A 26276-nucleotide genomic window follows, 5' to 3' on the forward strand; every position below is an offset into this window, starting at 1 on the left:
CAAAGGTCCATCCAGCCCAGTATCCTGTCTACTGACAGTGGCCAATGCCAGGTGTCCCAGAGGAAGTGAATATAACAGGTAATGATCAAGTTATCTCTCTCCTGCCATCCATCTCCACCCTCTGACAAACAGAGGCTAGGGACACCATTCTTTACCCATCCCGGTTAACAGCCATTAATGGACTTAACCTGCATGAATATATCTCGTTCTCTTTTAAACCCCGTTATAGTCCTAGCCTTCACAACCTCCTCAGGCAAGGAGTTCCACAGGTTGACTGTGCGCTGTGTGAAGAAGAACTTCCTTTTATTTGTTTTAAACCTGCTGCCTATTAATTTCATTGGTGGCCCCTAGTTCTTACATTATGGGAACAAGTAAATAACTTTTCTTTATTCACTTTCCCCACATCACTCATGGTTTTATATACCTCTATCATATTCCCCCCTTAGTCTGCTCTTTTCCAAGCTGAAAAGTCCTAGCTGCTTTAAATTCTCCTCATATGGGACCCGTTCCAACCCCCTAATAATTTTAGTTGCCCTTTTCTGAACTTTTTCTAATGCCAGTATATCTTTTTTTGAGATGAGACTATCTCTGTACGCAGTATTCAAGATGTGGGGGTGCTATGGATTTATATAAGGGCAATAAAATATTCTACGTCTTATTCTCTCTCCCTTTTTTAATGATTCCTAACATCCTGTTTGCTTTTTTGACTGCCTCTGCACACTGCGTGGACGTCTTCAGAGAACTATCCACGATGACTCCAAGATCTCTTTCCTGATTAGTTGTAGCTAAATTAGCCCCAATCATATCGTATGTATTGTTGAGGTTATTTTTTCCAATGTGCTTTACTTTACATTTATCCACATTAAATTTCATTTGCCCTTTTTTTTTTTTTGCCCAATCGCTTAGTTTTGTGAGATCTTTTTGAAGTTCTTCACAATCTGCTTTGGTCTTAACTATCTTGAGCAGTTTAGTATCATCTGTAAACTTTTCCACCTCACTGTTTACCCCTTTCTCCAGATCATTTATGAATAAGTTAGGACTGACCCTTGGGGAACACCACTAGTTACCCCTCTCCATTTACTCTTACCCTTTGTTCCCTGTCTTTTAACCAGTTCTCCATCCAAGAAAGGATCTTCCCTCTTACCCATGACAACTTAATTTACGTAAGAGCCTTTGATGAGGGACCTTGTCAAAAGCTTTCTGGAAATCTAAGTACGCTATGTCTACTGGATCCCCCTTGTCCACATATTTGTTGACCCCTTCAGCGAACTCTAATAGATTAGTAAGATATGATTTCCCTTTACAGGAACCATGTTGACTTTTGCCCAACAAGTTATGTTTTTCTATATGTCTGACAATTTTATTCTTTTGTTTCAACTACTTTGCCAGTACTGATATTAGACTTACTGGTCTGTAATTGCCAGGGTCACCTCTGGAGCCCTTTTAAAATATTGACATTACATTAGCTATCTTCCAGTCATTGGGTACAGAAGCCATTTTAAAGGACAGGTTACAAAACATAGTTAATAGTTCTGCAATTTCGCATTTGAGTGAATGCCATCTGGTCCCGGTGATTTGTTACTGTTAAGTTTATCAATTAATTTATCAATTAATTAATTTATCAATTAATTCCAAAACCACCTCTAGTGACACTTCAATCTGTGACAATTCCTCTGATTTGTCACCTACAAAAGACAGCTCAGGTTTGGAAATCTCCCTAACATCCTCAGCTGTGAAGACTGAGGCAAAGAATTAATTTAGTTTCTCCGCAATGACTTTATTGTCTTTAAGCGCTCCTTTTGTATCTCGATTGTCCAGGGGCCCCACTGGTTGTTCAGCAGGTTTCCTGCTTCTGATGTACTTAAAAGGTAATACGAAAAAGTGTTTTAAGTTTTTAGCTAACTGTTCTTCAAACTCCTTTTTGGCATTTCTTATTACATTTTTACACTTAATTTGGCAGTGTTTATGCTCCTTTCTATTTACCTCACTAGAATTTGACTTCCACTTTTAAAAAGATGCCTTTTTATCTCTCACTACTTCTTTTACATGGTTGTTAAGCCACAATGGCTCTTTTTTCAGTTTTTACTGTGTTTAACTTGCAGTATACATTTAAGTTGGGCCTTTATTATGGTGTCTTTAAAAAGTGTCCATGCAGTTTGCAGGGATTTCACTCTAGTCACTGTAGCTTTTAATTTCTGTTTAACTAACCTCCGCATTTTTGCATTGTTCCCCTTTCTGAAATTAAATGCCACAGTGTTGGGCTGTTGAGGTGTTCTTCCCACCACACGAATGTTAAATGTTGTTATATTATGGTCACTATTTCCAAGTGATCCTGTTATAGTTACCTCTTGGACCAGATCCTGTGCTCCACTCAGGACTAAATCAAGAATTGCCTCTCCCCTTGTGGGTTCCTGTACCAGCTGCTCCAAGAATCAGTCATTTAAAGTATCGAGAAGTTTTGTCTCTGGGTTTCGTCCTGAGGTGACATGTTCCCAGTCAATATGGGGATAATTGAAATCCCCCACTATTATTTAGTTCTTTATTTTGATAGCCTCTCTAATCTCCCTTAGCATCGTCACTATCACTGCCCTGGTCAGGTGGTCGATAATAGATCCCTACTGTTATATTCTTATTAGAGCATGGAATTACTATCCATAGAGATTCTATGGAACATGGATTCATTTAAGATTTTTACTTCATTTGATTCTACATTTTCTTTCACATATAGTGCCACCCTCCCCTCCCCCCGCCCCTCGGCACAACCTGTTCTGTCCTTTCGATATATTTTGTACCCCAGAATGATTGTGTCCCATTGATTGTCTCCACTCCACCAAGTTTCTGTGATGCCTATTATATCAATATCTTCCTTTAACACGAGGCACTCTAGTTCACCCATCTTATTATTTAGACAGTGGCAGTGCCCCTCTTATAATCTTTCGCTCAGTGGTTGGAACACACTCCAGAATGTGGGAAACAGAGGTTCAAATCCCCCCTCTGCTTGACATGACCTCATATCTTCCACCTCTCAGGACAGTGCCCTAACCACTAGACTATGGCGTATATGGGGATGGGCCTCTATTGAGTCTGTTCCACTTTGTATAAATAATTAAATAATCATTGGAAAAGAAACCGGAATTTGGGTCTCCCACAGCCTGGGTGAGTACTCTTAACTACTGGGCTGAAGTTTATTAAGGAATTACCACCACTTCCTCTCCTTTGTGTGAGGCCCAGTCTGTTAGATGGCCTCTGAGAATGCCCACTGGATTGTGTCCCGCAGGTGGGATAGGTGGAGGAATGCCTCAGTTGAGGATCCCACCATAAAATAGGCACTTGGCATCAGGACGTAGGCATCTGTACGATCACTGGCAGATTTTTAGGCACTTGGCACACTTTATTAGTGGAAAGTTAAGTGCCTATAAGTTTAGGCACTTACTTGGGGTAGGTGGCAGCTGAGTGGGGTTTTTGAGGATCTAAATTTTGCACTGCCTAAAGGGGTAGTTAGGCAGCTAAGTCCATTTGAGGATCTGCTGCCTTGTACTATTTTGCTTTCTCTCTTTCCAGTTAATTAGCACCGATAAGTAAATGTTTGCCCAGGGGTGCTGGTATAACATTAATAAAGGCTCATAAGTATCCCTAGATAATTGCTGTCAAATATAGAGCAAATTCTATTAAAGTTATATCATAATCTACTTGGAGACGGGAGGGCTGTCTCAGCAATTTGTATACTTAATTGCATCAGCATTCAGTGTAGATTTATTATGGTGGTAAAGTCCTCTTCCACTAAGTTGTTGGGCTGTGTAGTCCATTAGACAGTTGTGTATATTTTGTAAAGTGAATGATTATCTTTAATTTTGATCAGTTACTAATTTCTCCAGTCCCAAACAGTATAATTTTTTTATGTTTAGGTTATTTTATATGCTTAATAATGTAGTTGTAAAATCTAAATCAAAATTGTACTTTGCTTCCAGTTTCTTAGTCCCTGCTGACCTTTGAAATTATGCTTTTGGTATGGATGGCCATGAGTGCTTATCTGCTCTCAGATATAGGCCACACACCCTGACTAGGATCAAAACTATCCCTCTTCATTTTCTTTTGAATTGTGTAACCCACAAATGAATAATCAGTCAACAATGTTTAATCCAATTCTCCTCCCCAGGCTTGGCTGCTCCTCAGGTTCCTAGCTCACAACTGCTCAGGCCACTCCTTAGGTCCTCTGTGCCCAAGAGCCCTTGGTCAAAGCAGCCACTTTGTGAAGCATGTTGCTTTCCTTTTTATGTCAGTCCCTCCCATAATAGTGTTGCCATGTGCTGTGGAGCTGGCTTCAGCAGCTGTGTCTAGAACAGACCATTAAACTCATCCTGCCCTTGTCCAATGTGAGGCACATCCCCCCTCTTCATAATGTGAAACACCTATTTTGTGGGCCAGATCTAGTGTGCTTAATAAATTAATCAAACCTATAGCAGATTAGGGATTTGAGGAGATGAGTTAGGAGATACCAAATGCAGTGCTGGGATCCTTAGGATCTCTCAGGGGCAAGGGGCAAGAAGGGAGGAAAACTAGGATCCTGACATAGCCGCAGAAACAACAACAAGCCAGCTCAGCATGAGGAGACAATTGGGGAGAAAGGGCTCACTGCAGCAGATATGAAGCTTTTTTTATATTACATTTACCAATGATGGCTAATTTTGTAGGCTCAGGGCCTGGGGAAGAGTTTCTACGTCTTTCTACGTCACTTCCCCAATCTCCATGGCATAAGAGGCAGAAACTGACCATTACCAGCACTCCTGGGGCAGTTTCCTTTTAAATCTAAAGTCTTTGTATCCCTCTTGATCTCTCCTTCTGGCTGTTGATGAAATGAGCCTTACACCATTTCTTGCCAACAATTCCTCCTCATGGAGGAAGCATTTATACCAGTATAAATTAGAGCAGTCCTGAGGATATTCTGGCTTGTGTTGGGGGCTAAAAGTTACCTTTGCTTGGATTCTTCTCCTAGAATAGCTTACCCAGACCTGATGATCTGGCCCAAGATGTCCAATTTTTGCTACATCGCCTATGAAAGACCTAACATGCCTGGTAACTAACACAGGGCTAAAAACCTGGCTAAGTTCTTCCCCTGGAACAAGTAACCAAGACCAGGGAGCTTATAAGCTCTTTACTTTGATACCCATCTGGAAGGGACACCATTTTTTAGGATTATGATTTCCTGTACAGGCACTAGAGTAGGCTCCCCTACGTTGGAGGTCTCCGAGGCATTGCTGCTATCATTATGGGATCACTGACCACATCCAGATCCCTGGATGACCACTTCACCCGCTCTTCAGCTCCCATCCAATCTCTGAAATGATGGGACCAGACCAGAGATCTTACACATATACACGGTTTCTGAGGACCTAGTTATGAGGAACACGTTTAATCCCATTGTTGCCAAGGGAAGTGGTCCCCCTCAGAATGCAAGAGGACCTTCAACTGGCTGAAAATGAGAGCAATTGGAAATGCCATAACAGCCTCCTTCTGTCTGGTTCAGAGTGGCAGCTGCACTATGGTGAAAGAGACAAACTTTTGAGGTCTGTGTAGCTATGTAGAGCTCTGTGTAACTTGAAAGTTTGTCCCTTTCACCAGTAGAAGTTGGTCAAGTAAAAGGTATTACCTCATCCACTTGTCTCTCTACTATCCTTGGATGAACATGGCTACAATAACACTACAAGCTGCATTATGGTCATTTGTATTGATCAACAATGTGAAATTCACAGTTGAGAACAGAAACCATTTACAATCCTCCTTTGGAGGATTTTTCAGTTTTGGCATGCTGTATATATGACAAGCTCAGCTCCCAGGTTATCTTATTGATTCCCAGGACCCTCTCCAGGGGAACGAAATCTGGACAGTCAATTTTCAGTGCTTCAGTCAGTTTCCCTCAATGAGAGGGGCCTTCCTAGTTTGGCTTACGTGCATCAAACAGCAAAAAGTTGGATATTTTGTGCTCTGGATATTGAGAGGAAAACAAACACGCACATGGAAGTTAGTTTGACTAATTACATGAAAAGGTATCTGCTTTTTTTCCATTTCAGCTCTGGTGACCAGGAAAATCAAGGATAGTGAGCTCTGTGTAGCTCAACAAGCCTTGGTTCTGCTCTCCAAATGACTTGTCAGTCCATCTTCTATAGGGCTTGTTCCTCATCAAAGATTACATGATGGGTTACCAGCATGCTGCCAAGATCCACGCAAGTTCTTACTGGTGGCCTGGAAAATAGAAGTTAACTGTAATTAATGTGGCTACTCTGAGCATCTGATTTTCTTAGTCCAGAATGTAGGATCTACTGCCGTAAGGTACGTCTTCTGTTTCAGGAGTGCTGAACAAGATCTCAGTGCAAAAGTTCCAGTCAAGGCCTGCTGATGTTTCCTTTTTAACAGATTCATCAAGGCCACAGTGCTTTCATGTGGCTCTGCTGGTGTTCTACAGACTTCTTCTGGAAGAGAGCTTTTGGCATTCCATCTCCACATTTTTAGAATCGTAAAAGCAGTGGTGAAACTCTGTCAGCCTCTCAAACTACCCAGCACCAGCTGGAAACTGAATTTATTTCTGAAACATTTAATAGAGCAGCCTTTTGAGCCTATGGCTCTCTGTATTTCCTCTATTTAAATTGGCCCCTCTTGTGACAATCATCTCTGCAAGATGGTTCAGTGAGAATACCTTGCCAATCAAGAAACTGTTTCTACAATTCTTTCCTGACAAAATAGTTTTCCTTTCTAAATTCCTTTCTAAAGTTGTTTCTAACTGCTAAATCGAGACATCACATTGCATCTGATCCAACCAACCTCATACTAAGGATTTAAGATGGCATCACCTGAAGACTTGTAGAGTTGTTGAATTTTACCTCAGACAGAACAAAGTCTCTCAGGCAAACAAATGCTTTGTTCATCTTTTATGTTGGCAAGGACAAAGACATAAAGGCATCCGAAGCAACCTTCTCTTGATGGGGTAATCAGTTGGTGTTCAGTCTAATGGGAAGGCTGTTAAAACTTTCTTCCAGCTAAGAGCACATTCTAGGAGACCTGTTTCAATTTCTTGGAGAGAGAGAGAGCGGTAGAACTTCGCTGAGCAGTGACCTGGCCATCTCTCCAATCTTTTATGAAGTGCTACAAGATGGTTATCTTCTCTTTTAATGCTGCATTTGATGGCTTGTTTACCTGGTGCATTAGTTTGCACTCAAGGAATATAAATTCTACTGTGTTGCAGACTATCTGGCCCATTTAGACCCTGCTCGGGCACACTAAAAGTTCCCTAATTTGTATTAATGTAGTGCCATTTGAAATTGGACATTAATGTGCACTAGGGAATTTTTAGTGCTTAGCAGCAGGGTCCACTTGGGTCCTTTAGTGTGTCACACCAGTACACCCGGCAATTTAGACTCCTCTAGGGCAGACTAATGAACCATGTAGACAAGCCCTGAAATTTAGTCTGTTGTGCTCCCTATATCCATTCCTATTTTTTGAGTCCTATTCAAATCATCTTTGCACTTGCTTTGTTCCAAGAGCTAACACACAATAACTGGAAATATTCTGGGAATTGGTATGTAAATTAATGTGCTGACTTGGCTGCAAAAGCTCTGTTCCAATTTTAAAAATGCCTGTATTCTGCCTTTACAGGATATTGGTACTTACTTTGAACCAATGTGGGATGTGTGGTGTGCTCTGGTGCATGCAAATACACATAGCAGTGTTTGTGCCTGCACTGGGCACAAACAAGGTGCGGTATTTTCTGTATTTTTCTTTAATGCTGATTTGGCTTTAACCCACTCTACCTTTTTTTTCCTGCTGAAAGTGAAACAATGCCCTAGCACTTATGCCTGTAAGACAGATACATCTGTATGTGAAAACTGAGGCTTGATGTCCTGGAGTGGAGATCAGATTCTGGGCTGGTTACTCTGGCATGTTTATATAGCAGGATCACAAGATGGACATTTCTTTTGTTTGGTGACCGTCCCTGAAGATTGTTCAGACACTTTTATGTTCGTTCATATACTGTTAACTTTGGGATGAACAAAATAATATTTTGCAATATCTGAAAAAAATTGCAGCTAAGTTCATCAAGGTGAATGTGACAAAAATGTTGCTGATTTTTACAACAATGCTAATGAATTAGTGCTGGGAACTTTCACAACATTGTGATTCCTGACAGAGGGGATATTTTAGCTATAGTTGCTAGTTGTAAATATCTTCAAGATAGTAATGCTTAGATTTAGGTATGCTAAAATATCTAATGCTGGAGTGCAAAGGAAGCTGTAAAATAGGGTGGTGCAGTGTTACAGGTACTCTCCAGTAGTGTCCAACATGGCATTCGTTACTATAATGCTGTTGTTTGTTTTCACAAACCAGCACTTCATAGTTTGAGAGAACAACTGCTGAGAGGAGACCATAACCTCTTGATTTCAAAGGAACCATCATTTCACTGGTGCCTCTGTGGTTAATGTAAGAAAGGTGTTTTGCCATAAACTTTTCTGAGGTATTCAGCGAGGTTGGAAAGGGGTCGGCCCAAGCAGGAAGCCCTTGTCTGTCCCATAAAGAAAATAGCAAGTAACAAAATGAAAGCATCAAAGAACCAACAGGATGCAGTCCCAAGAGTCCTTTCTGGCATGTTGGTCGTTCTTGAAAGTTAGCATTGAGTGAAGAGTGACCTTAAAATTCATTTCATTCAAACAGACTGAGCTCAAGTTTAAAGTTCAAGGCATTTTGTTTTTTCACCTGTTTCCTACAGTTTCAAGAAACTTCTGAAGAATTAATGTGTAACTATATATCTGGTCACTGAGCCAACAGTAAGAATGTTTCTCAAGGGAAAATAATGTTACTGTATAAAGGGAGAGAAATGGATACGTTTCTTAGTTGCAAGAAAATATTTCAACAAAGTAAAACCCAAACGGCTGTTACCATGATCCCTAACATCCCTGGTGGTGCTGCACTAGTGCAGTCTCCTTTTAAAACCAAATAATTTTCTGAAAAATCATGGAAAGGATTTTTTATTATGAGATTTACAGTTGGACATATTAGACAGTAGTTTTGTCTGAGAGACAGCCTTGGAGTAGAGAGTCTAATTGTGACAGTTTAATCTAATCTGCAATTACAGGTTGACTAAGCTAACATTTAGCAATAGGTCTGGCCATCACTTTCACATAGTGTTTGAATTGTTAGGCAGTAAGGTGGGGGAAGCACTAAGCAGAGACTCAGTCATTAGACAGGCTTATAAGGAAATACAGTATTTAAACCTTGTTACTGCTCATGTTCAGCACCAACCCTGTTTGTTTTCCAGCATTTTTATAGCTGGCTTTTACGCTAACCCAATTACAGTTTCTAATTTCATGATCCGAAAACCCAGTTACTTTAACTTCTAGTATTTATGTCTAGTCCTGACAAAATGACTAGCGATAGGTTGCATCAACAGTTTGACAGGCTGTCACTCATAGTTAAAAGAAATAATTTGAAAGGATGACATACAGATTTCTCTCACATTTTCCCATGTCATTAAAATTCAATGACTGTAGTGTGAATATTTCATGAAAGTACTTTTGAATGGGTTTGTTTTGCCCAGGAAGCTAGTGTACATTATAGAGTCTGATTTTCTGTAGTCTAAGGTAGTAAAGGTATGAAGTGTCAAACTGGATTACCTGAAGAGGCACCTTGTTTGTTTTCACTGTTGAATATTCAGTCTAGGAGTACAGCCTAGAACTATTTTTAGACTGTGGTTTAGCAGTTTGTTGGAAGTCCTAAAATTAGATCCTGCTGTTTAGTCTCTTGCCACAAGGTGGCTAAAAATGTACTTAAATCAGACAAAATATAACTATCAGAAATTATGCTAATAATTTGTAACTGTTTCTGTGATGCAGTAAGCAACAACTATAGAGTGGGAGACTGGATTTGTTGTTTATTATGCAGAGAACTGTATAACTTGTTCTTATAGGAAAGTACATTCAGCAACTATCTTCCTCATGTACAAATGTTCACTGCTCTTGTTTGGACCATGGTTAATTTATTTTTATAAAAGTTCGGCCAGGATTAATGATTAGTTTTAAAATGTATTTACGGGAAAGCAGTGCAACAGCTTTTTATTGTTGCGTCTTTTAACAAGTCACTTTTTTGAGGCAAAGCCACTCAGGCTTTGTTACTTTAGACAGATATGTTACATTTAGATGAGGGACAATGATTGAAACTTCCATTTCCTAGTTGATCTTTACATAGTAAATTCCCTTTTTTAAACATCATGTCACAAACTGGAACTTTTAACAGAAACCAAAGTGGTAAATATTGTGGAATGCTGGGCCTGCATTAGCTATTTTAAAATAGATTCAAATGAAATGATATTAAACATTCAAGTACACTTCGATAGTAGAAAATGTGATGCATACATTTCTCATTTAACCGTCCTCCCACTAGAAACTTTTTCAAAAAATAACTTCAGATGTACAGTAGGGAAAATCTTTTGTTTAATGGAAATGAAGCATGTCTTTTTCCTACAGATGCACCATTTACTATTGAGCTTTTTGTGTGCATTTTAGTTTTCTCCTTTTATATTTTAACGTATTAACTCTGACAAATAACCTCTTGGTTGTGAACAATTTAATTCACAATTCATTTCTCTGATTCAAAGTGAACACAAGTGCCCTAATCCCCTAATGGGAATTAATTGCATGTTTCAGTGCTTAACTCTGATCCTTTCTCAATCCCCACTGGGAGAAGTTTCTTCCTGAAGGATCTGTGTTTGTTATTCAAAACACAAGCTGAAAGGTAATGATTTTTCTTATAAAAGGGAGCCAGAGCAACTGAATATTAATGTTCATTTTATTGTAAGGGAATGAGTTGTATCCCAAAACTCATTTGATGTCATGAATGGTAAATTATACTGAACTAACTTGACAACACAGACCAATCAGTGTGATCTTTTTTCCCCAAGTGGGGGGAAAGTTTGTTTTTTATTTTGTTTTGGGCAAACAATATAATATTGGGAAGTAATTTTTTTTTCCTCACTGAAGTAATATTATTCCAATGGTCAAATGGGTTGCTGGCTGTTTTAAATGACAATCCTGTAGACCAATAATGTGCCCTTCCGAATAGTCCAGCTCTTCCCCATCTGCCATAAATATTTGGTAGGTCACTAAAATAAGAACAATTAGCAGAAAACATGTTAATTCAATTTTGCTTTTAAAGGTTTTCTTACTATAATTTGAGTTTTGTCTAATAAACCTCTCTCAAAAAGGAGCATTAGGCTTACCTCTGTCGGGCTGCCACACTGCTGTGTTGGGTGAAAATGAGTCTCAAGGCAGCTTAGTGACTGATAGTGAAATTTGGAAGAGCATCAAACAGTTTGAAACTGCTTTTGTTACACACACACAAAATGGGGGAGGAATAGATGAAGCTAGGTTTTTTTCCCATACCTTTTCATAAAAGCACCCCTTTCTCCCACACTAAGCCCTAGGACTGTTATACTCAAAAATAAAACAAAGATTCAGAAAATGTATTCACAGCCTGTGTTCAGGTGACACTCAGGAGTGGTCTAGGCAGGGTAATGTAAGTTAAGGTTGAAGTGCATTGGCAGAACTGGATATGAGGACTTGGCTAGGGCTTGAACAACATTCTGTACTTGCCTTCTACACCAGCTGAAGTCAGGCTGTTGTTTCACTTTCATGAGCACTGAAATTCACCATTCTTTAACCCTCCCCCAACCCCGCCACCGCCCAAATGCTGGGTGTAAATCATAACATTTGTACTGTTCATTCAGAAAGGACTTTTAGTGGATAAGCTTGTGAGAACACTGTCCTCTGGTACTACCCAGTCTGTAAATTTTGTCATTTAATAGTTGTTACAAGCACCCCGAAGCACCTTTTTCTCTAAATGTATGAGTCTATCATGTCCTTGCACTTGTGACCATTGCTTTCAACTCTCAGTGACTCAGTTGTGATCTAATTTTCCCTGCATTCCCCCCCCCCCCCAAATCTGGATTCCCTATTATTTCACTTCTCCGCCATGCCAAACCTGACTGAGCAAAGCTGAGTTACAGAAATCTTAGCACATTACCATAAACAACCCCACATCACTCTCATTTCTTTCTTCACTAATACTTTTGATGCCTCACTACTGGACATTTCCTCCTGTTTCTGACCTATTGCATGGGTTGTAAAATTCTTTCCAATCACTGGTGCTACGCATCTCTGTTCCTAAGCCAGAGCCTCATGTACTGCTACTATAAACATCTTCAAGCTCTGTCTTGTTTTAATTGCGACCACATTGCCAGCAAGATCATATGGAAAAAATAACCTTATTGTCTCCTTCTCATTTAACCATGCTCTCATGTAACATAGCGCGATGATTTATGCTGTGTCAAACACGGAATTTCCTTTTAAATGACGAACACCACACTCACTGTGTTACCCTGTATGACAGCTAGCCATGGCAAACATTCAACTGAAATGCATTGCTTCTGCTTCTAGGGCAGCAAGTGCACTTTCATTCAGTGTGAAATAACGACTCTCAAATGTGCTGGGAGAGTAAGCCACATTACTTTTCCTCTAGGTGGAAAGCACCCAAGTGGCCTATGTATGACACTCATTGCTATCGCTAGTCCCAATAAATCAAATGCAGTTCTTAAAACCGGCTACACACCAACAGACCAAATTTACTTATTACAGAGGAACAGATGAGTTAAAAAATTAACTCTACTGTACATTCCACATTGGTTTTGTAAAGGACATGTTAAATTGTAGTGCAATTTGTTTTGGCAAACATGAAAATGGCTCCGCCGGGTTGCTCTTGTAAGTCACAAAGCCTCATACACAGTAGCATTAGCATGCGCCATTAGCGAAGTTCATGTAAACATTGAAAGACGTGATGCTACGCGATGTTCCAGCTTCACTATGTTTACAAAAATACATTTGGTCATTGTTGTGGCTGCTAGTGGAAAGAACTGAAATATATCTGTGTATAGGAAAGAAGAAAATTAACAAGATTAATAGAATTGCCCGAACAATATTTATGCCTGACTTGACATGATGGAAGATGCATATTGCTGCAATTATCTGTTGAAGAATATTCTGTAACAAAATCCCTTGCTCAGTTATTTTCAGATAGTTTTGTGGTGCATGTCTAACTTCAAGCCACAGTGTATCACTGATTTTCCAAATTTAATATATTTTATGAAATAATTATTAGTACTACTTATTTGTCTCTGTTTCTTTGGAGGTAGATGGCTCCGTGTTTGGTTGTTGGAACCCTTAAAAAAGCCAGCCCAACTACCAGCACATTGATAAATGGCACCCATGAGGAGCAAGATCCAGGGCAGGGACGCACTGTTGGACGAAATACCCTTTGTAATTGCAGGAAATATAACATTCCTTTTTTGCTGAACATCTGCAGGAACTGGACACCATGTTACTTGAGAATTTATTCTGTTGATGAACCAGATGCTGCAATTCCTGATGAATTTCGTTCCCAGACATGTATCAGCGTACTCCAGTGAGAATTTGTATAGTAGAGTGGGACGGTAAAAAGCCAGTCACCTGAAGAGATGGCCACTGTTAACAGCATTATGGAATGCTTTGTGTACAGCACAAACTAACCTACCAGCCACAGTGGATTAAATCTCCCTTACTATGAGCAATTATTGTTCCTTTAGGGAATCAGGTCTTCCATTATGTGCTACGAGAAGATAGAGATTAAAAAATGAAAGTGAACAAAATGTATTAAGAAAATGCACTAAACACGTGTTGATCACAGCCCCTCTCAAATAAAATCTACAATACTTTTACTGAGCACCTAAGACCTTGTAACTTCTAACCCACAAAGCTATTATATCTAACAATTCAGTATACAGATCTAATGCCAAGCCTGGAGAAATTTATTGTTCCCTTGGCCAAGAATGATAATTTTTGATGTGATAAATACTTTGGATTTGGTTTTTTCTTTCTTGTAAACATCAAGATTAATAAGGGCAGCTGAGTTAGAAAGTTCTTCACCACTAACCAGAAAAGTTTCATTCAGGTTGTAAACTGGAAAACAGTAGCACTACTGCAAGATAATGAAATACATGGCTTGATTCATATATTGGAAAACCCCCATGACAATCCTCAGTCAGTATCTGTCTCCAAAAAAAAACAATTACATCTATGTCAAGTGATAGAAAAATATAAAGAGAATAGAAAATCCCGAAAATAGAATGAACTGCTCTCGTGTGGTGTAACAAATTTGCTGAATTTTGTCTGCTAAAGCTAACTGATTGTAACAAACTTGTTTTAAGAATCCACTGGGTTTATAACAGTATTAGATAAAATCGGCGAAGTACAGGAGTTAAAATTTAAAATCATGTTTTTTATTTTGTTCCCACTAGACCATCCCAGCACTCTTGTGCCAGTTACATCCGAGAAATGTGGGCTCGAGGACTTTTGAACAGCTGCTTTTAATGCCCAGTACATTATAGGACTTTTTGAGCAACATATTAATGTATAATAGCTCATACAGTCTCTAGGAAATCTTTAATACTGAAAAACTGAAACTTTTTTAATTTTGTTTTTTAAATAAAAAGGATTTAGTCTTTTCTTTTGCACATTTAGGCAACAAACACTTTTTCTCTGCTGCTTGTACCTAGTAGGTCCTCTACTTTACATGTAATATTCACAGAGCACATGCTGCATTCATTCTATAAACCTGTCAATGAGGGGAGGATGCGTGTGTGTGAAATGTAATGTGTAGAATAAGCCACATTACACTTTCAGTGAGGTTCCTTGCATTGGGGCTACAACATCAAGGTTATATACCAGGGATCAGCAACCTTTGGCACGTGATTCGCCAGGGTAAGCCCCCTAGTGAGCTGGGCTGGTTTGTTTACCTGCCGTGTCTGTAGGTTCGGCTGATCGCGGCTCCCACTGGCCTGGAATGGCCAATGGGGGTGACGGGAAGTAGCGTCCAGCACATCCCTCAGTCTGCGCTGCTTCCTGCTGCCCCCATTGGCCAAACCTGCAGATGCGGGCAGGTAAACAAACCGGCCCAGCCTGCCAGGGGGCTTACTCTGATGAGCCACGTGCCAAAGGTTGTCGATCCCTGGTATATACTTCTGATGACAATGGGAGAGTTTCACACTGCTCCAGGGAAGAATACGTTCTTATTTAATAATTGTAACACTTTTGTATGCAGAATCACATGGAAAAATTATACAGGGTACTTTTAAACATGCCACTAAGATGGATAGGGCTTTTATTTCAGGCTGCCTGACACGCTGAATCATAGTTTGCTTTTCTTCAAAACTGTAAGGGCTAAAAACATTTTTACTGAAACTTGGAAGAATCTTGCATGGTTTCTTGCTAAATTTCTTAAGCAGACAGTTTTATCCTATACTGCTGTAAAAGTACGACATTGGAATGGATATACTGTTGAATATTGAATTAAGTATAGTGATGCTTGACAAAGTAAAGTGGTCTGAGTATAGGACAGGGAGGGGGCAAGTCTACATTACAATCTTAAGTCGATCTAGGTTAGTAAGTACTGTGGTGGCTGATGTCCACGCTACTCACCAGGAGCACTTCCATCGACTAGGATCAGGGGGGAAGCCATGCCCAGAGTCCAGTCAGGAAACAGAGTCCGGGGGAGACAGCTGATGTAAGTAACATAGTGTCTGCGTTGACACTGTGTTGTCCTAATTACACTCCCATAAGCTCTATGCCTCTGGTGGAGGTGCAGTTGGAGTTATGTGAGTGTAGTAGGTACCCATTTGGCCAGACAAGGCTGTAGTGTAGACTGTGACATAATTGGGTTGACATAAGTTGCCTTATGTTGATCTAACTATAGCGTAGGTTAGGGCTTAGTCAGGATAGGATTCAGGCCTGCCTGAATTACTCTTTCTGTGGTTTTAGACAAATCACTAAGGGCTTGAGGTAGAAGTAACTCAGAAATCAAGGACATACTCTTAGCCCAGTTGTAAGGTTCTAACATCACTTTCACCCTGAAATGAAAATACCTCTTGGATCAAACACTTCAAGCAAAGTTGGCCTTCGGGGAAAATTTCTAGCTGAAAATGAAAGTCAAGTGGATTTAGGTTCCTAAGTCACTTAAATAATTTTGAAAATTTTACCCTTCTCCATTACGGAGGGGCCACAGGCATGCTAGATAGGAGATCTTTCTAGTAATTGTCTATAGTAGTCAACCATTACACTAGGAGAGAAACTGGTGGAATTTCTACCCAAAGCAAAACAAAATACTACTACTGCCCTCCTAGGGCCTCTCTTGGGTAGCAGTACAATCCAGAGCAGGGCTGATGACAGAATTAGGCTCACAGGATAAACACTTGGCCTGAGACTGCAGCAACCAGGTTTGTGGGAGCTGCACACAGCAGGCTTAGGGTTAAATGCATTCTTGTAACTGTGGGTGGGGTGGGGTGGAAAGAAACCTCTGCAAAACTACCTTAAGTGAAGATTCAGCTCCATGGCAGGCAGTCTTTAAATGCGGGACCTGTTTACTTTCAGGGTGATCTGCCATTTGAGAGCAAGGGTGCTGCTGGTGAAAGGTCAGTAACCACTATCTACAGCCACATGTTAGGATGCTGGAGAAACTAATTTTAGTTTTGGAATAGAGTATAAACAAATATCCAGCTTCAACTGGTGATTCAAAGTAGTTTAGTTTCAGATTTTGTACAACTTTCTTTCCCTCTGGTTATCTGTAAGTAAAGTAATGCAATTCTTATGCTCTGCTTAAACATGTTCTTGTAAAGCTGCAGTATAAGTTACCAGTTTGGTAACAACTTTCAGTAGACACTCTAGCTCACACTTCCTTTTGCCTGCAGTAGACAGTAATCACAAACCTAGAATAAATGCTCTTTTGTTTTCAAACAAATTGAAATGTTCTGCACAAAATACACCTGATTACCACCTCAGCTGGTCTGAGGCTTTAGAAATGTGGGGGAGTTTCACCAGGAATCACAGTTCTTTCAGCTTTGGAAGAACCACAGTAGGTTACTGGAGACACACACATTCATTTTTACCAGTCAGGAATATAGACTTGCTTCTCTTCCTTTATAGCATCAACCAATGATGGACTAGGTTTAGAACAGGGGTTGGCAACCTACGGCACGTGTGCCAAAGGTGGCACATGAGCCGATTTTTGATAGCACGCAGGGCAGGCTGAGCTGCTCAGCCCACCACTGCTCTGAGGTTCCAGCTGCTGGCCCCTCGCCAGCTGGGGTCCCCGCTGCAGCCCCACTCACCTTGCTTCCGGTTGGAGTTCCAGCACAGGCCCCTTGCCAGACAGGGTCCAGGCGTCCGGCCCTGCTCAGTCCTACCAGCTCCACTCACCTCAGCTGCCGATCTGGGGTTCCAGCCGGTTAACAACTGATCATTCAGAAGCCTGTGTGCAGCTTAAAGTATCCAAATATGTGCTACCAAACATTGGAAAGCTCAGCCAGAGCAAGGATCACACTAAACTGATAAAATCTACATTTTAATTTAATTTTAAATTAAAGCTTCTGAAACATTTTGAAAACCTTGTTTACTTTACATATAACAGTAGTTTGGTTATAGACTTAGAGAGACCTTCTAAAAAAACGTTAAAATGTATTACCAGCATGCAAAGCCTTAAATTAGAGTGTATACATGAAGACTCAGCACACCACTGCTGAAAGGTTGCCGACCCCCAGTTTAGAACATCTGCTGCATTTTTTTTGTCTTGGCGGTGGTAGACTTGTTCCACATTTTCCAACTTACAGACATTTTCTAGGTAAAAAGAACAGGAGTAGTTGTGGCACCTTAGAGACTAACAAATTTATTTCAGCATGAGCTACAGCTCACTTCTTTGGATGCTGAAGTTGATGGACTTCCACTCCATATGGCTAAATGCAGTGCCTTGCATACAGGTAGAGACTTCAAAATTCTGTGAGTAAGTTACAGTGCACCTGAACAGAAATCAAACACTTCATAGTTATTGCTCTGTTTACTCACTGATTACTTTTTCACTTTCATCAACTATTCTGGACAGTGGGCCTCATGCACATTTGAAATGGCAGTGGCTGACACTGAATATTATGTACTTTAAAATACATTCAAAGAGGCGTTATTTAAGCAGGAAAAGTTGTGAAAATTTTATTGATTTGTAATTTGATACTGGAAAAAGAAGGAGAATTACAAATCTTATGTACAATTAATTTATAAGAATAAAATCGTGACATCCATTAGAAGGTCTTAATATTGTCGTCTGGATGGAGGAAAGTCAAGCTCCATAAATACGACTGGTATAGAGAAGTTTTGCTACCAGTAGGAATGTCTGTTTTACAGCACTTTTCTCTCGTATTGATACTTCGTTTTATGTGCTGGGATATAATAAAGGAGTGTAATTGGACCTGTATGAGTGGGAAGATGTGTTCATTCTCAGTTTCTATGAGCAGATGCTCTGGCACAACATCTCATCAGCTTTACAGTGCCGAGCTTTCAACGTAGCGAGTGAAGGAAGGTGAAATTAATGTATTAAAGTCTTGCCCGCCTGAAAACATGGCTGTGTAAGGTTCTTAAGCATGGGCGCGGGGCCGTACATCCAGTGCATGTCGCCGTGAATGTACAGTACGTACATCAGAATAAATGACGGGCTTGCTGATAAGAGGTAAGAATACTATACGATACCTAGCGCTTTAGGTCAGTAGATCCAAGGCACTCACAACTTACGGGCGACCTTTCTCCTGGCAAAGCAGCCACACAACCTTAACGTCTGACCCAAGAAATGTCAAGAAAGAACTCAGAACATTGTTACCAGCACCTAAAAATTCATAAAGTAAAATAACAAAGTTAAAAAAAGTCATAAGACCACAGTTGTCAAATCAGGGCGAAATTGTGTACTCTCATGTTCAGCAAAGGTCGAGTTTCCTGGATATTTATTTCTTTTTTTTGTTTTTTTTTTAAACTAAGTCCACGATTACCCGGGTATAGGTGGAATTGCAGAGAGTATAGAACATGTTTTTATTTCAATATGTACAGCTCAACATCTTGTAGTAGCTGAAGACTCTACACTGGCAAGAAACATGTGATCTTTTAAAAAAACAGATCTTTTATTTCTAAATCAGTTGTTCCCTCAAACCTGCCAGACCTGGTAGTCTGATCTTTAAATAGCTACTTTTTAATCTGAATGCAAAGTATTCCCCAGATTATGCGAAAACAACTTTACTTAATTTGAAAAAACAACTTGTCTGTTCTCACAGCAGTTTCAGCAAATGGATCCCCTATGCGTGTTCTGAAACATACTGGGATCACGTTCTGGGCCAAGCCCTATTTCTGACACGTACAGGTCTAGAACCTTCATCAGGCCAAAGACCCAAATTGCTCCCTTCATGTTTATTCATTTACAAACATTGGTCATAAATAAGTGTAATTAATAAAACCCAAGCCCACTCGTTTTAGCGTTTAGAATATAGGAACAGAGTTTTGGAGGGTGGAAGACAATTCAGAGGAAAAAGGAAACTGAATATCTCCAGCTCAAACCAATGAAACTGAACAGCATGAACTAGATTCAAATGGACAAATCTAGTCCAGCACCAAGAGTACCAAATATATATCATCTTCCGCAAAGTCATGAAGGTGATTTGCTGTGGGAACCATAACTCTGAACTTTCGAATGTTTGACCATGTCACTGTTTTTCACTTCAATAAATAAAGTAATTATATTGCTAACAGTTTAATGAACTGACACTGTTTTTACTTTCTACAGCTCCAAATTGTTTTTATTTTCTTAAATTACATCATTTTATTTTAAAAAGGAGACTCCTGTGGGGGTATTCATAGATTCATAGACTCTAGGACTGGAAGGACCTCGAGAGGTCATCGAATCCAGTCCCCTGCCCTCATGGCAGGACCAAATACTGTCTAGACCATCCCTGATTGATAACATTTATCTAACCTACTCTTAAATATCTCCGAGATGGAGATTCCACAACCTCCCTAGGCAATTTATTCCAGTGTTTAACTACCCTGACAGTTAGGAACTTTTTCCTAATATCCAACCTAAATCTCCCTTGCTGCAGTTTAAGCCCATTGCTTCTTGTTCTATCATCAGAGGCTAAGGTGAACAAGTTTTCTCCCTCCTCCTGATGACACCCTTAGAGACCACTTAGAGCTCAGATCCTACTTAAATCCTGCTTTAAAGAGGGACATAAATGACATATTGGGCATAGTACTGACCAAATGTTACCCATATGTGGGGGGTGGGGTGGAAGGCATCTGGACAGAAGAATAGAACATTACTACTATCAGGAGGTGAGCAGGGACTTGGGAGGAAGCTCAGAGGCTGGCTAGGGGGTCACAAAATGAATCAGTCAGAGTGAAGGCAAGAGTGGGAATATGTAAAGGTTAAATTAAACTAAGAAAGAAGGAAAATAGAATGTAAGTAACCACTGCAATATGAGAACAGATTAAAAATAATGAGTAAATAAATGAGAATTAAGGAGAAACAACTGAACTGTAACAAATAATAATAATGAAAAGTAATAAATGCAAAAAAAATTAAACCTGGTCTTACAGCAAAAGAATTAATACCAAGAGGCTAATAGTCAAGGGACAACATTACAGTAATAGGAAAGAACAAGAGAGGCATTCACGTTGCACCTCATCCTCTTGCCATATTTTGTTTACCTAAGTCCTGGTCCTGCTAGTACTACAGTACATGAAGTTAAACATGTACATGTTTGCAGGACTGAGGGCTTCCATTGTTTATTCTTTGCAGCAGGGATCTGTCTGTAAAGAGCTTAGAACACTTCTGGACACGCCACGTTTAACAACGTCCTCATCAAAAAATGCTCAGTCTGGAACCTGTTACTTTTTTTAAAGCAATATTCTGTTCTAGCGTAAACACCACTCATCTACACTACTCATGTATTTTCCATACCTTGTTCCAAGTATCAGGACAATGTGAAATTAATGTACATTTAATTAATTTCATTGCAGAAAGATCTCTGCTTTTAACTGCTCTCTGAAAATATGGAATTTGGAGAACCAGCTGCAGCTCCTCTAATATTTCAAACCAGTCTGAATTGCTCTATCTTAAGGAACAAATCATTTTGAAGAACTCATTTACATTAATTTTTGCAGCCTGTAAAACCGCTTCATGCTGTGTCATCTAAGTCTTGTAACTATTTAATAGCTTTCCAGGCAGATGTAAATGTTAAAAATTAAAAGGTACCTCATTTTGAAAGATATAGAAAATGAAAAATAATTGTACTTCTAATACTTTAACTAGCACAGCCCTCCTCTCTTGTTTTTGTACATTCTGTCCAATTTGACAAGTGACATGCAATTTAAAAAGATGAGACGAAGCATACCTTGCCAGTTTTAGCAGCAATCATACTGTTCTGCATTTTCATAGCTTCAATTACACAAACCTCCTGCCCTTCTGAGACCTGGTAAAATTAAAGCAGTACAAAAATGAGGATAGAAGACTTTTAAATGCACTAAACTTGCATCTTCTGTCTGCAGATAAAGTGATTAATTCCTTAGGCAAAGTTTATCAAAGTCTAAAAAGTTTTTCTACAGAACAGCTGAAACTAAGTTGTCATATAGAAATCCACAGCATAAGAAATGCGACTTGCCGTGGTTACCTTTAGCTAATCAAAATTAAAACAGAAAATGAATCAATTACGTAGTGGGCGAAGGAGGAATAAACAAAACAAAAACAAAGTGATCCCCTCCAATCCCACGTTTGCAACTTGAACTTTCCAAACTCTCACCTTCCAACAACCATCACACTGACATCAATAAAGGACAGAACAAAATTTAATGGGTGTGGTTTTTGACTTTGGAGCCACAGCTGTACTTCCCTGGCTCAGATCCATATGGATACTAATCCTGATTCAGGAGCCAAATAAGTTTCTTAGCATTAGTCCTATAGAGAATGGACTACGGTCTTTGACAATACTCGGTAGCAGACTAGTGCAGCGCAAGAATGGACACCTTTGCACGTCACTATATGGATGGTAGCTGATGCCTTTGGCCTGCTTAGAGGGAAACACCAATTTTTAATCCACCTGGGAGAGCTCTTGGAGGCAAAAATGACAATTTTCACCACAGCTGACAGCTCTTAAAGGGAAACTCTCACATTTCCTCTTTCAGCTTATTTGCACTCTGCTGGCAGACATATACAAGCTCAAGGTCATAAGCAACGCAGTGTATAGCTCTACTTTTGGGCTGACTGTGGCTAGGAATCAGATTCTCTCTTCAATGCCTTTGACTATGCAACGGAAATAAGCCACTTGAGGTTTTATGGTTGTTACGCAGGTTACCCATTTACGGTGGTGGTGGGAACCTTCATGGTTCAAATTCATCCCTGGTGTAATCCCAGACTACAAGGATTGTTTTGGAAACCCTGTGATGATCATTGGAGATGGCAGTCAACAGATTTACACTTTGGATGGAATGGACCCTGTGTGCTAGTAGCCATGCCTGTGTGGTTTTGTTCAGTGTAAGGATGAACCTTCCTGAGACATCTGGGTAATCTCCATGGGTTTCCACTGCAACTCCTATAGTACATGCAGTTTTAGTGCCTTTGAACTCTGTGTCCTCTTTTCCTGCACCGTTCAGATGGTGGTATTTTTTGGTACACAAACATGAAGGGATGTGATTTACAGTGATGGTCTATGCAGTCTTGGGCATGTTGCTTGTCTCCGTATATTGTCACCTGGTATCCTAGGAACTGTTAGTGAGGGTGTACTATCCAACAGAGAGAGATGAGAGCAGTCAGCAAAGAAACCATGTATGTGAATACACTGAGTGTCTAAATGGCTTTTCTTATGAAGTAATGTACTGAAGGTAAGCATCTCCCCTAACTCTGTTTTGGGTGGTGTGTCCCTTGCTGAAACATCCAGGAAGCTGAGGCAAGCCAGAGAGATACTTATTACTTCTAGACTAAAAGAAGCTTCTGCACTATCCCTCTGTCAGACTTACCAACAGCAGTATGAGAGTTTTAGAATAAGAGCAGAAAACGTTGGCTCTAAGAACTTTGCATTCTAACCAGATACGCTGAACAATTAACATGAACCATTGTAAATACAGAAATTCTGTCATGAGAGTCAGGTGTGCAGTTTAAGTCATTAACATTGAGATTCTATGGATGGTACCAAACACTTGTTCTTTATTATCAGTTATGTCTCTAGCCTGTCTCTGCCTATCTTTTGTCATCCCCCACCAGGAGTACAAACAAGAGAAATCAAAACCAAACCCACCCATTACAGTTTAGCTACAGTTGAGACACCAACCTACTAAAGAAAGAGAAAATTCAGAGATTTAAGACCATTCCATTACTGCACTCTTAGAAAAGCTTTGCAGTCAAGGGCCATGAACAGAGGACTGGGCTCCAGGAATTCATAAAAATGCTCATCCCGGCTCTGCAACTGATTCTCAATGTGACCATGGACAAATCGCTTAGGCCACAATTTTCAAAGCCGAGTTCTCAAAGTTAGACATCTAAAGCAGCAAAGTCAATGGGAGTGGTGACTACTTAAGAGCTCTGAAAAACATCTGGGCATTTAGGGGCCTAAATATGGATTTGGTGCTTAATGTCAAGCACACAAGATGTCCCAAGCCCCTGTGTGATTCAGTTTCACAGTCTGTAAAATGGATCATTTGGTCAGATGGTTGGCACATTAATCAGTTAATGTTTATGCAGAGCCTTAAAAATGTATTTACTGTCTAAATGCTAAGTAGAGTTGTCTCTGTGCACGTCAGGTACTGCAGTGTAAATGGATGAAAATGAGTGAGAATCAGTATTCTGTATTCGTTGGCTTCTGTTTGGTGCCTCAAATTCAATGTAGTATTTTTGTGTTTGATATAGATGTGTGTTTACAGGATGATAATAAAAGAGTTGGGCTTTATAAAGAAAAGAAAAAAAATCCAACACATAAAAGTAATTTAGTCAACATCTAGTATTCTTATTCATTTAGAAGACAGAGCGTGCTTTTTGTAAGTACCCAAAGTTAAAATGCTGTGACAATACTTCTGATAATGTGCAATTTGTTTAAAACTACTTGGTGAAAGCATCACTTAAGCACAGAAGTTTAATCACAGTTCTTACGTTAAATCTTTATGATCCTTTCTTTGTACAATCCTAAAATTAGGCATTTGTATCTCTCTATTTTCTTTTGGGCTTTGTCCAATTTCTTTCATTACATAATTGTGTGTATCCTTTAGCCTGTCCGTATTATTTAGCCTGTAAATGAAGATCTTAGTGGTGTGTACAACTTCTTCCTTCCTCACTTATTTAAGGATTAATCCGTGCTTGTTAAAGTATTATGCCTTTTTTCACATGTTCTATTTCTTCCCTTTGTGCGTTAAACAATTAAATCCAATTTTGATTCACGATCATCTTTAAGTTTTAAATTTATAGGGACAAGTCCTTGATGACCCAAATTTGTCAAAACAAACAAACAAATAACCCCAAAATTCTGATTAGTTTGCACTGGCTCAGATCAATTTGTTCTGTTGGTTAAAAAGAAACAAAGACTTTTTTGTTTTGTTTTAACAGATTTATGCTGTACAAAATCTACATTTAAATTGCTTGGATTAATGTGAATATGAAAATGGACAAGTCAGATTTAGTTTCTAGAATGCATTTTTAGTGTAACTCCGAATATTTCAATGGTTAATTTTTTTAAATCCATGTTTATTTTTTAAGCAGATCCAAAAATGAAAGGAAGAGAAGGGAACCTAATATCTAACTGCTTCTAACAATACAGATAAAATGGGATTTGCTGTTCCAAAATTTCTTAACTCTTTCTCTGTCTAATTTAGGGATTACATGGTCTTATTTATCCAATCTTAAAGAAAGATTATAGACAATATGTGGAACTGTCTTCAGTGTTTTTCTAACCAAATAATTCAGGATGAGGAGTGGAAGCAGAACTTGAAAAGTAGCAACCTTGAGCTATTTTCATTATGCATACAGGAGGAACATAAGGATTAATTGTACTCCCAGAGATGGCTCCTTAAAATTCAGAAGTACAATAAGACATCTGAGGGCATTACTACTGAGAGATCTTTGTGAGTATAGTACATGTCTCTAAGACTTTTGTGAATCATTTGATAAAGACTTAATGATTGTGACAGGATGTCTTCAATGTTAGGCTTATGAAATGGTCACAAGTCCCACAAGTCTTTTTGATAAACCCAATCAGCACTGATGTATTTCTCCACTCTATGTCTAATTGGTGTAAAGTTTGTAGATCTGAATCTTGTATCTTTCATCCAGCTTACTGCGTCCTCTCCTTTGACATAGGGTCAAGGTTCACATTCGCATCCGATTATCAAAGTGGCACTCATTAAGCAGCAGCCTGCCTTGCACCAAAATGAGTTAGCTTGAAGGAAAACTCAACCCATTTACTCAGCAGATTTTAGCGTTTTAAGGAGGCCTGAATGTCACACAGTATTGCTACATTTTGAAGAGTTTCAGACATCTCCAGCTGATGATTAATTGTAAGTGATGGGAAATAAAATCCAGTAAAGCCAGCTGCTTGCCATGGTCGGCAAAATTACTATAATGGATATAGGCTGCCAATTTTCCAGTTTTACTGGCAAGTCTTCCAAGTGTAATTAAGGGAAGTTATAAATGATATGGAAATCTATCAAGTCCCATTTATTTTCAGAGGACTCTTTCCCCCAGAGACTTTTATCTTCAAGCTTATAGTTTGCTTTGTTGTGCTAATGATTTAAACTACTTCATATTTCTGATTAAAGCCCCCAATATCCTTCATAAGAAGTTAGATCCATTTCTTTCACAAAGATTTAAAGGAACAGAACCCTTTTTAAGTTGCGTTTGTGAAATAAGCTCAGCTCTTGTTTCCTCTGAGCTGCATCTTAGGTATCTACCTACTTTTTGGATTTCAAACCATGAATAGCCTTGAAGAGACTGCAAAGATTTTGGGGTTAGAGTTGACTTTTTTGGTTTTCTCTATTTTAAAAAACTTAAGACTGTAGAAACTAGCTTTCATGCTAGGCATTTAGCAGAAGGTGGTTTTTCTTGCTAATGTTGTTTGATTTGGAATAAAAGCATGACAATGATGTGCAAAGGCCTAAAATTGGAGATGTAAAGGATGACTGCACAGTATTTCATTTCTCAATTTCATCCTTCAGAGCCACAAAATGGGGGTGATACAGTTACTGGATGAGATTTACAGTAACAGCTGTGGTCTTCCCACACAAGGGAGGACCTTCTAATGGGCTAAGGTCTGTTTTGAACAGACGGGGAGTAACAAAACAAGGTTCCCTATTAAGGGTGTGCAGTAATAT

The 26276-nt window shown here is 39.4% G+C and overlaps 1 protein-coding gene across 4 annotated transcripts in view; it reads right to left on the reverse strand.

Moving 5' to 3' along the window:
- Positions 1 to 5395: 5395 nt before the first annotated feature.
- Positions 5396 to 26276, reverse strand: part of PCCA (propionyl-CoA carboxylase subunit alpha) — a 477837-nt gene continuing 456956 nt past the window's right edge. For 3 of the 4 annotated variants that reach the window (XM_075061511.1, XM_075061508.1, XM_075061510.1), the window contains 2 exons: positions 21323 to 21400; positions 5396 to 6240 (listed from right to left, as the gene is read on the reverse strand). In XM_075061511.1, the coding sequence (XP_074917612.1) occupies positions 6178 to 6240; positions 21323 to 21400 (141 nt within the window). In that variant the 3' untranslated portion in view covers positions 5396 to 6177. Of the gene's footprint in view, positions 6241 to 11108; positions 11144 to 21322; positions 21401 to 26276 lie in introns of those variants that run through there. The other variant, XM_075061509.1, reaches the window with a different exon arrangement.

This window comes from Chelonoidis abingdonii, chromosome 1, assembly GCF_003597395.2.
Source record: "Chelonoidis abingdonii isolate Lonesome George chromosome 1, CheloAbing_2.0, whole genome shotgun sequence".
Classification (NCBI taxonomy): domain Eukaryota; kingdom Metazoa; phylum Chordata; order Testudines; family Testudinidae; genus Chelonoidis; species Chelonoidis abingdonii.